Below are 16,787 nucleotides of genomic sequence, written 5' to 3' on the forward strand. Positions count from 1 at the left end.
AGAAGGCGCTCACTAAAAACGAAGAAACAAACAGGAATTTTTTGTCACCCCAAGGAATTTATTAAACTGGCAGGAAACAATGAAAAGAGAAATGGAGTTAATTTAAAATTTGTGGATGGATTTATAAATGAGAAACCAATTAAAATTATGATAGACACAGGCTCTGAAATAACACTGGTCAACAGAAAATTAATCGAAGAAGTAAATTTAACAAGTCTAATTTATAAAATACCTAGGGTGAATTTAGTGGGCGCAAATAAACGGACATTGGCAACAATAAATGAAGGTATACGAGTAATGGTACGATTAAAAAAAAATATGTATGCACTTCAATGTGTAATAATGCCGAATATGTCACATGACATGATTGTAGGCGTTGACGAATTAACGGAAAAACATGTAGTGATCGACTTCAAAACCAATACGATGAAAATAACCAAGGAAAAAGAAGAAGAACAGGATAAGGAACAAGAGAAACAAATTACGGACGAATCAGAGAAAGAACAAACGGTGGAAATGAACCTGGCGACGAAGAAAGGAAAAGGAAGAAAGAGGGGAAAAGGTCTGAAAAAGATCAAAGAAAAAAAAACCTGGGATTCCTCAAAAGATGAGACGAGCTCAGGAGAAGAAGATGGAAAAATTTTGACAAGAAATAAAAGCAAAACTTGGGATTCCTCAAAAGAAGAGACGAGCCCAACAAAAAAAAACACAAAGGAAAATGAAGAGGACACAATGGAGACAGTGGTGTTTGAAGAAGACACGGAGTACACGGTGAATATGTGCAAAAAATTTGATGGGAGAGAAAAAAAATTGATATGTGGAGAAGGCAAAGAAAATGATTTGCGTATAATTTTAAGAGACTATGAAACGCTGATAAATGAGGAAAACCGAGTGGCCACAAAATACGAGCACTCATTTGAGGTGAAAAACTTGAGAAATTTTCGATCGAAGACTTATCCAATTCCTTATAAGTATCGGCAAGAAGTAAAGCAAGAAATCAAAAAAATGTTGGAAGATCAAATCATTGAGAGATGTGACTCACCCTATATTAACCCAATTGTGATAGTGAAGAAGAGCAGTGGAGAGTTAAGACTCTGTTTAGATGCCCGAAATATCAACCAACACACAGTATCACAATATGAATCACCGTTAAATATCGAGGCCATTTTTGGAAGGATCACGGGATCACATATTTTCTCAAAAATTGATCTAAAGCATAGTTTTTGGTTAATACCTTTGGCTGAAAAGTGTAGAAACTACACTGCCTTTTCAATTGATGGTATAGTATACCGATTTAAGGTAGTTCCGTTTGGATTACAAAGCGCCTGTGCAGCACTTGTACGAGCTTTGCATACCATTTTGAATCACCATGAAGAGTTCATCGTCCATTACATCGACGATTTATTAATTTTTTCACAAGATATGCAGAGTCATGTGGAACATATCAAAATAATTTTGAAAGAATTGGACACAGCGGGATTAAAACTAAACATTGAAAAATGTCAATTTTTTCAAAAGGAAGTGATTTATTTGGGTTTCAAACTTGACACCGAAACTGTAAGTCTAGCCGAGGACAGAGTAAAGCTCATCGACGAATACCCAAGACCAACAAATCTAAAAACATTGCGAGGGTTTCTCGGTACGATAAATTATTTCAAGAAATTAATTCCCGATTTAAGCCAAAAAGAAATTCCTTTAATAAAATTGTTAAAGAAAGGGACAAAATGGAATTGGAAAGAAGAACAGGAGGAAGCTTTCAAAATATTGAAACAAGAATTTGCTAAAGGAACAAAAATATATCACCCTATTTACAATTTGCCGTTTATACTCCGTACGGATGCGTCGATACAGAAATTTGCAGGAGTGTTGTCGCAAATACAAAACGGCCAAGAGGTTCCGATATGTTTTATATCTCGAGTGACTAAAACACATGAGAGAAAATACAGTGTCACCGAGTTGGAATTCGCCAGTGTACTATTTTGCGTAAACAAATTAAGGTTTTACTTATTGGGAGCTAAATTCACCATCGAAACGGATCATGCAGCATTGATACACATCATGAAGAATCGATTGGTAAATAACAGAATACACAGAGGCATTCTGCTCTTACAAGAGTATGATTTCCAATTTCGATACATCAAAGGGAAAGACAACATAATAGCTGACGCTTTAACACGGGACGAAGATACAGGAAAAAAGGAGACAATTACATTACATGTGGGATTGAATATACTGACACAAGACGAAGGGATATTTTCGTTAAATGAGATAAGGACCGACCAGGAAGGCCTAGAAGAAAGAGAAAAGAGAAGAGCAGAGCTAGAAAACGAGATATTTTTTAAGAGAATAGACGGAAAGGAATTATATTTAGTGACACCGACATTGGCAGAAAGAATCATCAAGAAACTACACGAGGAAAATGGACATATTGGCAGTAGAAAGGTATGGCTTGTATTTAGGGAAAACTACATCAGTCGACAAGATTACCGCATTGCAAAAGAGATCACACAGAAATGCGAAGTATGCCAGAAATACAAGAGCAGGAATTTTAAAAACGAAAATATTGCAAAGAGCATTGTTTCCCGGAACAACCTGGACATTATAGCCATCGACATGTTAAGCGATCTAATTGTGACCACGCAAAGGAACAAGCATATTCTGGTGATGGTGGATGTGTTCTCAAAATACGTAAAATTATATAGTTGCCGCACCACAAAAGGGGAAGAAATATTGAGAAAAATAGACAATTTCATCGCTACGGTAGGAACCCCAAGAAAAATTTTACTAGACAATGCAACGTACTTCCGAAATGATCGTTTCAAGGGACAGCTTAGAGAACGGGGAATCGAGACGAACTTTGTAAGCATCAGGCATCCCCAAAGTAATCCTTCTGAGCGATTTATACAAGAGATAACGAAATTTCTTCGTATTGCAACGGATGGTCAACATCGGCGATGGGACAGAAAATTGGGAGAAATAGAGATGTACCTAAATTCCATGCCAAGTACAGTAACGAAAGAAACACCAGAATACATCATGAAAGGCGTCATGCCGATAAGACCGTGGGAAGATCCAGAACAAAGAGAGTATCGACAGGTTATAGAAACCGTTCAGAGGAGATTAAGAAGAAGCAATGAGAAATACATCCAGAGACAGGGTCATAATAGGAAACGAAGACCAGTAACTTTCCAAAAGGGTGACAAAGTAATGGTAAGAGCATTAAGAGTGTCAAATCTTCAGACCGGTATTTGCGCAAAATTGATGCCTGTTTTCGAAGGGCCATACATAGTAAACAACGAAGATGGAGTAAACAGCTATGAGTTGAAACATATGGATTCTGAAAAGATCAGAGGTATTTATAATATCCATGATGTATATAAATATCACGAATGAAGATTTAAATTTGTATAAAGTAGATAGTAGGATAGGATAATACGTAGCATAAGTACAGATAGCATACAGGAAGTGCGTTTATTTTGCCTCGAGAAAATTTAGTTGCATAAATTGATAAATTTTATCGATTACAAAGGCGGGGATTTGTTGTACTTTTGAATGTCCATAAGCAATAAAAAACCGATATACAAATTTTATTACTTAAATAAAAATTAAAATTATTGATATTTCATAAAGACACGGGCATATGAATTTTCAAACATCCTGTATAAGACAAAATATGTATTTTAAGTTGTTCGAAGAATTGTTCATTAGGCCTCAGAGACAAGACTTTCAAATATTATCGATAAGAAATTTAAATAAGTCGGTTATTGTGAAATGGTTTTACCCGGAATAAAAGTGTATATAGAAAGTGTTGAACAATGGACCGGGATTTGCGGTGGTTTTCTCCCCGAAAGATTATATCGGTAAAAGTTTATTAACAAAAGACATTGAATTGAGAAACAGGTATCGTTTGTAGCTATTAGTAAGAAATATTTGTAAAGTAGATAGATTTAGTTAGAATAATTAAAGGAGATTTGTTTTCTGGAATTACCCGAATGACGTTTTATAGAGAGAGTTGGGTGGTAACGATATACTCACAAGAGGTGGATGATTTTTATTGGTCAAATTTTGAATGCAAGGAGGTTTGGTTTTGGCTATGAGATAGGAGAGAGAAAAAAAGGTTAGTTAGTCAGTTTTCGTCGTCCAAGAAGGAAGGAGCTTTGTGATTTGTGTTTGTTTGAAGTCCCGAAGACGTAATTTACCGGGTGTGTTTATTTGCGGTGGAAAAGCTGACCAGTGTGAGGAACGGGGTACAGAGAGATAGAAAACCAAAGGGCCTAAGAATATTAATAGCAGACGAAGCCGGTGTACGTCATCTGGACCACAATAGGAGCAGAAGCAGAGAAAGGATTTTTTTGTTGTGGCGTGGCCATAGAATTGCAACGGCAGAGAAGGAAAGGTCAGTCAAATTTCATTAGAGCCGGAGTGTGATTTTCATTTATTAATTAAGTAAATTGAATAAATAATAGAGACAGTTAATTTTGCGATCACTAAAAAAAAAAAGGAATTATAAAAAGAGCTTAGTTATAACACATATTAAAAATCAATGTAAAATAACATTTGGGTCCATGATAGAAAACAACTTCTCATATATTTAAAGTTAGTATATTGCAAATATTACAGGATTGATTGTTGTATAAAATTTCATTAAAATAAAGGACATCTCACATATAGTTCAGTTGAAATTCTATGTATTTTATTCAGGTCATATTACCTATCCCGATTAGGACGCCAATTGGAAAATATTTTGAATCCACGATCAAAGGTAAATCGTACAATTTAAATAGCCTGAGATTGTAATTAATTAATGCTGATTTATTGTGATTAATTGGAGATTAGTTCATTTAATAAATATAGACAGGATTTTTCCTAAGTAAGCAATATAATACAATTTAAATAGCATAACAATATATATATAATACGGTGATACTTTGGAACACAGTATGAATGAACAGACGGCGAAGACTCAAAAATACATGTGTAGATTCATATTGTTATATATCTAGTCAAGGTTGGCTCAAGTAGGGATGTGCCTACAAAAGTCTTCTTCTTCTTCTTCTTTTTATATAGACATGACTCTGTCTGTTCTGTCCCTCCGTAAGTTGTCGTTCCATCGTTTTCGCGGTCTTCCTATTGGGGAACCATCTCTTGCCGTCTTTGCTAGTCTATTTGTTGTCATTCGGCTTATATGATCGTTCCATTCTACTCTTCTATTTCTTACCCAGTTCTTGATGTTCTCCATCTTGCATCTACGTCGTATATCTGTACTTCTAGCTCTGACACATAGTGTCTTACCATCAATTTTTCTAAGTGTTTTCATCTTTGCTGTTTCTAACATCCTTTTTGTCCTCTCTGTGTCAGGTCTTGTTTCTGCCGCGTATGGTATTATTGGTCAGATGACTGTTTTGTAAATTCTGCCTTTCGTTTCTTTCCCGATATTGTTATTTCTTCATATTGTTTCATTCAGGCAACCTACGGCTCTGTTTGCTCTATTCATTTGATCTTCCACTTAAGTTTCGAGCTTTCCGTAGCTATACTCGGTTCGCTATTCCCAGTCCGAACTGTCTAGTGCATTTAGTAATTATTTTTTTGCGAAGTTAGTTATTTTTGACAGACTAGAAGTGACTCGAAATTATTATACAACCAAGCACACGTACTCATAGCCAATATTAATAGTAAACAAACTAAATAGTAAATAAAATAGAACTTTGCGAATTACCGACAATCAATATTTATTGATCGGCACCATATAATAAATAGTTATGTTAAATTATAACAACTAAAATATATACTACCCAAAATTTGACCCACTATTTAGAATAATTCTTCTTTTTGTAAAGAAAGAAGTCTGTAATAGTAGGATACTTGAGCTATTAATACTGAGAAGTAGGAATTGTTGGGTTGTAGGTTTCCGACAATAAATCTGTCAAAATATGCCCGAGCTAAGCGAATGGAGTATAGATAATGTGATGCCTAGATATTTAAACTCCATCACTTATTGTTTATTATTTAACATGTTTAATTTTCTGGCGGTTATATTAAATTGGTGCAGCATACATTGTAAATCATCTTCACTTTGAGAGAGTAGTATTGCCATTTGGTATCCTTTTTTAGTTCTTCCTTTTTTTATTATTTAATCCATAATCAGGTTGACTCAGGTTGAGTTGTCACCTTTAGCTAATAGGGATCGAAAGTAGTCTACCCATGTTTCCTTCTGAATGTGTTTAGTTTTTTATTAGTTCGTTCTTTTTCTTTTGATCATTCTCCATATTTCTTTTTGTGCTCCGTAGAAGACGTGTTCCATCTGTTTTGGGAAGCTCTGCCAGTGTTCCCTTTTTATTTGCCCAACTAAAATATGCGTTTCATTTCTGATTCGTTTATAGTGGATGTAAGCCTGTTGTGTTTTTTGTGTTCTGTATTGTAAAAAGGCTTTTTTCTTTTCTTCACATTTTGTCTTCACTTCCTCTCTAAACCATGGTGTTTTCTTTTTTGATATGTTAGTGTTCGTTAATTTCCTCTCTCCAAGTGATTCTGTTGCTGCGTTAATTATGTTGTTTTTGAGTTTTTCCCAGCTTTCCTCGATGTTATCGTTTTCTAATATTTCATTCCCAGCGATCTCCTCTGATATTCTTTTCCTGTATAAGTATTCCGTGGATTCCGTATTTAGTCCTTCGACTTTGATGTTTGTTTGTGTTGGCGCCGCTCTCTTGGGTGGGAAGTATTTCAGGATGATTCTTATTTTACATAATAAAAAACAAAGTGTGTTAGTAAATTATATCAATTATAAATAATAATATACGGGGTAATTGATTAAGACCATTACAAATTCAAAATCAAAAATATTTCTTCTGTATGGCGCCCAAATGTGGAACAATATGAACATGTTCAATGTAATCCGGAAAGAAGACTACCCAAGCTATAATGGGAATTGGAACAAATTTCTCTAAAAGATATCTAGTAAGCAAAAAACAATAAACCAGTGGCGTCGGAGTCGAAAAATCGAAAACGAGAAGTAAACACAAAAAGAAGATGGTCTGAAAGGGAAAGTGTTTGATTAATGGAGTTATATGAAACTGAAGAAGCATTATGGAATATACGGATAAGGGAATATAAAAATAAAGATGCCAAAAGTGCGGCATTTTTTCTGGATTTCAAGCTCATGTATCAACATATCAGCAACACCATCTACAATCACTTCCGCCATCTTTACAATGGTTATTTGACACCCAAGTCATTTAAACGTGGCAACCAACTTGGTACAAGTACACTTGTACAAGTCTACTTGGTCCAAGTTGGAATCCAAGCATTCTTGGATCGTGTCAACCCGCCTTTATAATTTGTTTCTATACTTTGAAATGAATAAAGTTTTAATACAATTTTAATGGTTTTACGCTTAATTTAACAGACTGGAAAAAAATTAAAATATATAGGTATCGGTACACGTAATTAATTGCACACCATACATCCCACTAATTAGTCTATGCAGATAGTTTTTCAAATTTTATATCAAGATTTTTGTATAGTCCTCTCACACTTACGAAAACATATTGTATTCCCGGTCAGGTTGTGTGTTTTCTATTTATATTATGAATTATTGAATGGACTATTTTCAACCCAGATCGTAAATTTAACTGTAGGAAGTGTTATTCCCATTATTATTTAATGGTTCGTTGTTCCACACTTGGCATCCACCAGGCAGCAATAAATAAAAACTGGGTTAAATGAAACGAGATGTGTACTATTTGGAGCACTTTTGAAAATTAGGTGTTAGAATTTGGAGTATGTTCTGTATACATTGTAGATATTAAACTATATATTATCCCAGCGCATAATCCGAATTTTGCTTTTATGAAGACCACGTTTTACTATACAACTATACAATTGTGTTTTTCTGATTTATGTAGCAACGTTGTTAGGAATTTCACATTGTTGGAATCCATTCATTCTTTTCAATGTTTAAAAACTGAGTCGTGAATGTAAACGAGGCATTATATGTGACAAATTACACTGGTAATGACGATCACGACACTTGGTGGTTATCGTTGAGGTTGTTTTTGTTGTCAATCAAAACATCCATAGTTGTACGAAGAGCTTATGTAAAATATCAGACCGTGGCGTCATGATTCAATGGGACGCTCAACCGTTCGCACCAAATATTATTCAAGTTTACGTTCCAACCTGTAACGTTTAGAAATATGATATTAAGATATTGTAGACAGATATAAGACCAAAGCCTATAAAAGTAAACAGAAATAAAAATAGTTATGCCAAAGTAGGTTGTGGAAAAAGTGAAAATATAATAGGTACACACAGTTTGGGTCTAGCTAATGATCGTGAAGTACAATTTATTAATAAAGGTTCTACACTTATAACACTTAAAAGTTTATTTAAAGTCTTTATTTGCACAATCTATCTAACTTATATTATACCAATAATTATATAATTTGTGTACATTTATTATAATACGTGCGTAACATTTTAAAACGCGGCGCGATCTTCAAAAACTAACTGTTTTGTTTACAACAAAATTCCTCTTTAAATATAAAACTCCGTTAGTTTCGGAATCCCCTAGAAGCTGACATGAATTGGCAGGAAAATTGGGAACATTGGGGAAGACCGGTCGCGGCGGTGTTGACAAGAATTGCCTCGAATGAACGGGAACTCAGGCTGGTTTTTTATCGGAGGGGGACCCATCGGTTATTACCTGGGAGTTAGGGGAGTTTCACAATGTGACTGATATTTTAAGTAAAGAGAATAAGTAGAATTGTTCTGAAGCTATTTTCTTGTGGTAGGTTAAATTAGATACTATTTTATTGGGAATTGTGGCTTATAATAAAATAATATCTAGGATAAGTAGAAGACAAAAAAAGCTATTAATGGTGTTGTTGAAATATCAACATATTTTATTGCTAATTTAGTTTCCCCTCGTAATTAGTCAAATTACGTTTACCGTCCACTATCGAACAACAGATTTTTTTTTAACAATGAACGATGACAATAAAGGTTTCGCCGAAAATGCATATACGTGGGCAGTTATGTCCAGACGTCGCGATGTAATCAAAAGACAGACCCTCTTTGCAAACAGATACTTATTACTTAGAAATAATTATATAAACACACTTTCGCATTTTATACATAATAATATCACCTTCCCCAGTCTATAATATCCCCTTCTCCATCCCCCTATAACTATGTGAGTGCGGCCTCTTAAGGCGACATTGGTGTGCCTCTCATAACCCCTGTGATCCAAACAAGAAGTTTTTTCACCTTACTTCATTGGAGGATGGTACTTTTTTGCAACCTTTGGCCAAAATACCAATGATGCATATGTAATTTTTGGTTTTACCACCATGTTATAAATGCAATATAACACGTCTGGTCTTAAACGCACATTTTTCCATGAGTGAGTCTGGCTAGCATTGATATAGTTACAGCTCTCTTAGTTATTCTCTATATCTGCTGATTCCAAGTAAGCCTTGAGTCTTAATATTACCCCAAGATACTTTACTTCACTGACTAAATTTGGATGTGTACCATTCAGGCTTTAAATTTAAATCACTTTAAATTCCTCGTTCTGGTAAATTTCATTATTTGGGAATTATGGCGGAATATGTAAAGCCCTATATTTGAAGTACATTCTGTAACTAGAGTCAGACCCTATTAAAGTTTGAGGTTAACGTTCCCTTACATATTATTTTTAACTTTTTCAATGCTAATCGGTAGTGTCCTATTTAAATATTAAATATTTTGCTATTAAATAACGCTTTTTATTGTCATACACTTAGTGCCGACTAATTAAAACATTTTTAGTTTTTGCATGAACGTAGAAAATATATTGTATGCAACTCGTGAAGAAAGTGTTAATTGTTAGCCTCACCTAACAGTCCCGTTATACAATTTCATTTACTACTCAGCACTTGTTGCAAAAAGAACTATCCTTCAAAAACTATTGTTCAAAAACCACTTTGAACACTGGAAGCACGGAGAAGACAACTCGACAATAATAATAAGGACAGGTGTGGTTTTATTAATTTTAAAAGATCTTTAAAGGGAAAACATAATTTATGCGGTAACACCGGTGTTTATCCAATATTTATAGAATAGTTTCAGAACAACACAACAGTGGTTATAAATGAAATATAAACTCTTTGCAATAACTAAGAAGTCGTCGCATATACAAAAGTAATCTTTAGAAGTGGCGAAACTTCCGGCTAATTCTCTTTTAGGGTCCTATGCAACTTGGCGTTCTATGCGCTTTGCCGTTGGTAGTTTCAAGGAAATAGCGTCGTTGCCTGCACGTTAAATGTTCCGTTTTACTATTTCTATTCGTTTTACGTGTCTCTGAAAGGGTGATCTAAGCTTCTAGCAACGTGAAAATTAGAAATTCTGGCATTCCTCGATATGCTTTTGCTCTTTGTACAATTCTCGCTCGGGTATACGTTTACTTTTCTTATTGGAAGTAGACTGAAATGTGTGCATATATTTTTTAATGAAGTTTGATTACATATACTAAAATAACTAGAAATTATCCTTCTCTAACTCGATGTCTGTGGACATATGTATCCAGCTCTTTCCACCTACCTCTGTTCTGGAGCTCTGCAATCCAGTTTTTCCTTGCTACTGTTCCGATATCATTATACCTACTGGCACATTAAATGACGTTCCAGGTTTTTTTAATCTATGACTTCCATCCTAGCCAGATGCGCTGCATTTATTATTTTTGAGTATACTAACTGTCCTCACGTTGTCTTCTATTTTGTTCGTCGTCGGATCCATTGACTTGGTTTTCTGTCTCGCAAGTTTATCTCTAGTACCCCTCTTTAATTTAAGTATTAAATTTATATGGGATTAATCCACAATTGATTATAATGAAAATTACATTTTTACTGTTATTTGACGTTTCGATTTCCACTCCGGAAATCGTTTTCAAACAAAAGAAATAATAAATAAATGACCGAAAAATATATAACCAAAAGTTGATAAGCGGGTTATGTTTTTCGAAACTGACAAGTGACTTACTTGGCCTCGATCTTGTAGACAGTCGACATGCTTTTAGTTAAAAAATCTGAGGGTGGTGTTTGTGCCTTCAGAATATCAAAATATGATTATTTTGTGTATTTTTGTATTATTTGCTTGTGTATTAATCGTTTGTGTATTACGTGTATATGTATTAAATATTTACGTATTGTGTGTTGTATATGTATTATGTATAATAGTAGATGATGTGTCTCCGACTTTATATTACTCTGCTAATGTTGGTATAATGTTGTTGCTAACTTTTTTTTAGTGTTGGCAACCAGAGCCTGCTGCATTTTGCTGATGCTTTTGCTATACATTTTTCATCATAAAGTAGGATGACAGCTGCTTCTTTAATTTTTTTCGGCCTGTTTCTTTTATGATTAGTGATGCATTTTTCCAATGTACTCTGTGCTCATTGTCGAAGTCTCTATTTTTGATGTATGTTTCATAATCGTTTATCCCGATAGTCAGTGGTCTTGCGGTTTCTGCCATAGAAATTGTTGCATCCACAGGGTGTTTTATAGATGCAGTTCTTTCATCTCTCTTGCGTGTTGTTAGGTTTGGATTTGCATAGGATAGATCTTAGTGTATTGGTTGTTTTAAAAGTTGTTGTGATGTTGTACTTACTTCCTATCCTTTTTAATTTCTCTGATAGGCCATTTACATAAAATATGGTATGTTGTAAATTTTGAGTCTCTTCTAGTGCAGGTATTTTGGGCTTTTTCATAAAATGATTTGATTTTTCTCTTTTTGATTATTACGTTGCGGGTTGAATTGTAATTTAAATATCTGTTGGTGTGGGTTGGTTTTCTGTAAACTTTGGCTGCATATCCTGTATCTTCTTTTGTGATTAACTCATCCAGAAAAGGAAGTGAATTTTTGGTATTTTTGTAATGGTGGATTTGATTGATGCTTCTTTACTCTGTCATAATTTTGGATTAGCCATGGTCTCATCTGTATCTCCTTTATTAGCAGATATATTCATGGAGGTGGAGATATGTAGATGATGTGTTCTCCATTTGACATCACGGATCAGAACCATTGAATAAATTTCTGATGGAAGTTTAAACTATAAAAATGTATTTTTGAAGTAAATCTGCAATAATCTCAAGTTAAAGGGGTAAGAAATAGTTGTGTACGCGAATTCATGAAAGTCAAACCTACAATAAGAAACGACATTAAAATAAAATGGTATTGCAATGTACAGTGGGTGAATTATAAATCTGAGACTACAGCAAAAGGGGACGACCAAGGAAAGGCCTAGAAGAAATTTAATATCATAGGTTAGAAATTAGAGAGAGAGAGAGAGAGAGAGAGAGAGAGAGAGAGATACAGAGAAAGAGAAGGAGGGAAGCTTGTAGGGCGAGCAGTACATAGACAAAGGACAGTTTCGACTGACCTGTGGAAATGTTTTAAATAATACAGTCGGGAATATTTCAGCAAGCCATTTTATTTTATGAAATAGAAATTATATCCTGTTTAAAGACGAAAATAAAATAGTAAACCATAACAAAGGATTTTTCCTTTCCATTGGATAAGCGTTAGTTGTTCCGAGCGTATAGTGCTCGATTTGGTCGGAAATGAAATAATCATATTAATTAAAATTATCGCATATCACGTTGGCAGTCATTGTAGTTATTTCAGTTTAAACATTTGGATTTTAGAGCGTTAATTAGAGTATATCGTGAATAATTAACACCACAAATTTCCATCTGTAATTAATTTTGAAGCTTGGATGATAATACACTAGCGACAAAAACTCAACATAGCTAGACATATGCGTAAAACAGAAAAAATTGAAGCTTTTATAAGCATTTTCGAAAACAATCACGGCTCTATGCACGTGTAGGAAAAGATTATACTAAATTTATATAGTTTTGTACTGCTCGTTTATTGTCAGTAATTTCTTTCAGAAATAGGTTGATATTGTTGATAAAATAAAACACGTGTTATGTGACCGAAAAACTCCATTCAAACTGAAAGTTTATTTCTACAGTGCTGAAACTTCAAGAGGTGAATATGCATAGAAAACATCATTTAGGACTAGGTTAGTAATACAAGATAGCCACTGAATCGTTATGTTATCGATATTAACTTAATTTATAATATAGGGTTCCTAAAAAGTCTGACAATAAGGTGCTCTTGGATTTTGAAGTATTCTTTGAAATTAATAAATTTATAATTATGAAATTGTGTAATACGAAATGAATGATTGAATGAAGTTATGGTCTCCATTTTTTTCTGGATTGCATTCAAGTTGTGTTTTTTAAATAGCAACGTAGGTTGTCATATAACGCAGAGAAGCTTTAGCCACTTTTCAAAAATGATATATAATAATGCGACATAATAATGAATTAAATATTATGTTTATATAGAATTAAATCACAATTGATTTTCGTTTCGATTTCTGCTCCGGAAATCGTCTTCAAAAAAGATTATGTTAAAATAGTAAGCTGTTATTATAACCAACCTGTTTGGCGGTTATTGTTTTTCAAATTGATCGAAAGTTGACTTAGTTGGCATCGATCTTGTAGGCCTATAGACTTGCTTTTAGTTGATTATTCTTGGTGGGGTTGGGATGTTTGTTGGATCGGACATAACGCAAAACAATCTGAAAATAGATGTGTTTCTACATCAGAAAAACCATGGATAAACAAAGCACATGACAGAAATCATATTTAGTGAGAGCTCCAGGAATTGACCAATATGGATTAACAAAGACGAATAGCGTTAAAGAAATCTCGAATCATTCTAAACTAATTATTATCAGAAATAAATGATATATTTTAAATAAATGATTCTATACGTGTAAAAAACGTCAGATTTAATACTCTTGTCGCAGAAGCTGTAAGACGGATTTACTTATCTCTTACTGTTATTTATCTTAATCGATTACTCCAAAATACTTTCCGTGTTCGGAAAGTAAGATTTAAGCATCTTACCATATCAGTTTTAAGACACATATATCTTGATGAGTGCATTAAAACCCGGCAAATTAACGCAAGAGATGGAAAACTAATACCTTGTGAAATAAAGAGATTTTTTTAATAAATATATTTTTGTTGAGTTATTTTTATTATTAGTCTGATTTATAATTTAGTGATGGTTTTCACATGAACAGTCTTCACCGAATTATTTTGCATTCAATACTGATACTGTACAACTGGAAATACAATAAATCCGTACACTTTAAATTTTGATTGCAAAAAAGATAAATACATTGCAAATAATGAGTTTTTCGAAAACTTGTTACCTAATATGTATCATAATTTGTATTAGTTTTTAATTGTGTCAAAAAAAATGGGGAATCTGGTGGGAATTGAACCCTAATCTGCTGATCAATAACCCAACTCTCTAACCATATTACCAACTCCACACACAATATTTGTTTTCGGCCAGAACGTAACTTTTAGTTTAGTAAAATATTTAAGTTATTTTTATTATTAGTTCGATTTATAATTAAAATGGCTATTAATTAATGTTTTTTTACTAGCATCTGTCTTAACATATTCAATCATTTGTTCTAACATGGGAAATTAAAATAAAATATTTTTCGACGTCATACATATAATTATGACTGAAGTCAACTAGCGACGTATAAGAACTAGCTTTACCTATCTTGTACTATCTCACAACTCAAATGTCTTCCGTCTTTTGCTTTATTTTGCCGGGTCATATAGCACTTAAGCAACCATCGATTTTCTTTCTTCTAATTTTTACACTCAACTAAAGGTTCTCTCTTACTATTTTACTTAATATTTATATCTTTATCGATTAATCTAATACAATAATAGCAGACAAAGCAGACGCGACGAAACATGAACCTCGTGATTATTAATTTTTTTACGAGCCAGCCTTGTCTTAGAAATTCCTAATTTCTCACCGAATTTTTCCTAATTATTCCCATCCTTCGAAAAATCGATTTGTTGACGCTACAAAAAAGCATCCTTTTATAATTCAGGGCGTTAATGACTAATTTATATTCCCGTGGTAGTTCTTCTAACGTCTGGGATCCTGAGCATCCAGATCCATACTGGGTCGTTACTTTACTCAAGAGTAAAATTAAAATTTAGGTTCAAGCAGCAGTTTGCCTTTTTAACTCGTACAAATTTAAATAATATTCTCACTGGTTTAATGGCGACGTTACACAATGTAGATATAAATTATGTTAACGCTGTAAAAGATAAAATTTAGATGTGTAATTAGGAGTTTTTACGTTAATTGGGAAGATATAAAAACGCCGTAAAAATTTCAATAATCCATCAAAGTAAAAAAATATTTAATCGTACCTAGTTTCTTTATAAAATCACTAAACATTAAAAGCTTTGAATACATATATAATATTTAACTCGACATAATTCGATTGATTTGTGATTTGAGCGAAATCACTCAAATCACATGAGGTGTCCGTATGTATTATATTAATCGGTCAAAAACATATGAGGGAGTAAGACTAACGGTTACTATAGGGTTACAGTCCTAACACCAGACTGTCTGCAGGATTCAGTCATTCAACCATTCAGTTGATGGTGCAAAAAATAAGGTTACAATTATAATTTTCTAACATGCAAATAATGCAAATCCTCTGGTTTAAAATAAGTTAAATAATCAACCCCTTACATAATATAACTCTCCTTACATGGTCTAAAGTGTTCTAAATGTAATACCACATAAAGACATAAAGATGAAAATTGTACTACCGAATCAACCAATATAAATAACTTTAACCAACTATCTCAATCTACGAACGTTAATATATATGAAAAAGAAAATAATAAACAACTCAAAAATTCTTTACAACAGTTAACTGCTAATCAATTCAGTACTTCTTCTTTTTCAACTAGTTTCATTATCAAATATCTCCTTCAAATCACAAAGCTTATTAGAATGACATACTATGTAATAGTACCAACACAACAGTACAGACAGCTATACATTCACATTTCAACATCTCCTGAAATGACAGGAGCCAAAAAAACAACAAATAAAAAAGAAAACACCCCAAGCATTACTAGAAACTGATACTATAACGGAATCTTTCAGATAGAGTTACACTCCCCGCTGAGGAAGTATTGGATCAACCATTTGTCACGCCCAAGAAGGAAGAGGCCGGAACAAAGAGACCAAAAACCAGTAATGAAGTAGAAAAATTATTACAACCAGCAAAAACTGTAAATAACAAACACTAAAATTAATGTTTGAACAGAACTGACTTAATTTTCGGCATAATACAAAAATTACATACGAAAGCTGCACCCTTTCCCTTTAAAACACATTTTGACTTTTGTGGATAGGACACTCTGATCAAAAGATATCGAATTTTTGCCGTCGAGTTGATACAAATTTGATTTAAAATTGATTTCGCGCGCGTAACTGACAGTCAAAATCGCCGGTCGCTTCAAGCGTTGCTTCTGAGAGAACGGTTCATACTACACACAAAGTGCTAATTAACATTTTTGTTTATATAACTTTAATTTTTATAATTAACTTAAATTGTAATTTACTTTGTAATTTTATATTGAAATTATTGTATTTTGTTCTCCCGCTAATAACTCTCAGTGGTTGATGCGGTTAATAAAAAAAATTCATTAGCGATTCACTACACCGAAACTAATTCAGAGGGGTCCAAAAATCTAAAATTATTTTACAATTAATAAATACAGTAGACTCCCTCTATAACGAGAACTGAAATGACAGACTAATTACCTCGTTATAAGCGGATCTCGTTATATCCAACAACAATAATACTGTGCATGCATATGAATATGTAG

At 33.5% G+C, this 16,787-nt stretch overlaps 2 protein-coding genes across 4 annotated transcripts in view; one reads left to right on the forward strand and one right to left on the reverse strand.

Moving 5' to 3' along the window:
* The window catches only part of Cals (calsyntenin 1), a 457,567-nt gene that overhangs the window by 360,291 nt on the left and 80,489 nt on the right, over positions 1–16,787 (reverse strand). The gene's annotated exons all lie outside the window — the stretch shown is intronic.
* LOC140437016 (glucose dehydrogenase [FAD, quinone]-like) overlaps positions 1–16,787 on the forward strand; it is a 97,878-nt gene that overhangs the window by 17,998 nt on the left and 63,093 nt on the right. For 2 of the 3 annotated variants that reach the window (XM_072526235.1, XM_072526236.1), the window contains exon 2: positions 16,060–16,149. The exons of the other annotated variant lie outside the window; for it this stretch is intronic. In XM_072526235.1, coding sequence (XP_072382336.1) covers positions 16,060–16,149 — 90 coding nt within the window. The remainder of the gene's footprint in view (positions 1–16,059; positions 16,150–16,787) is intronic. 3 annotated transcript variants of the gene reach the window in all.

Source organism: Diabrotica undecimpunctata, chromosome 3, assembly GCF_040954645.1.
Source record: "Diabrotica undecimpunctata isolate CICGRU chromosome 3, icDiaUnde3, whole genome shotgun sequence".
NCBI classification, from domain to species: Eukaryota; Metazoa; Arthropoda; class Insecta; order Coleoptera; family Chrysomelidae; genus Diabrotica; species Diabrotica undecimpunctata.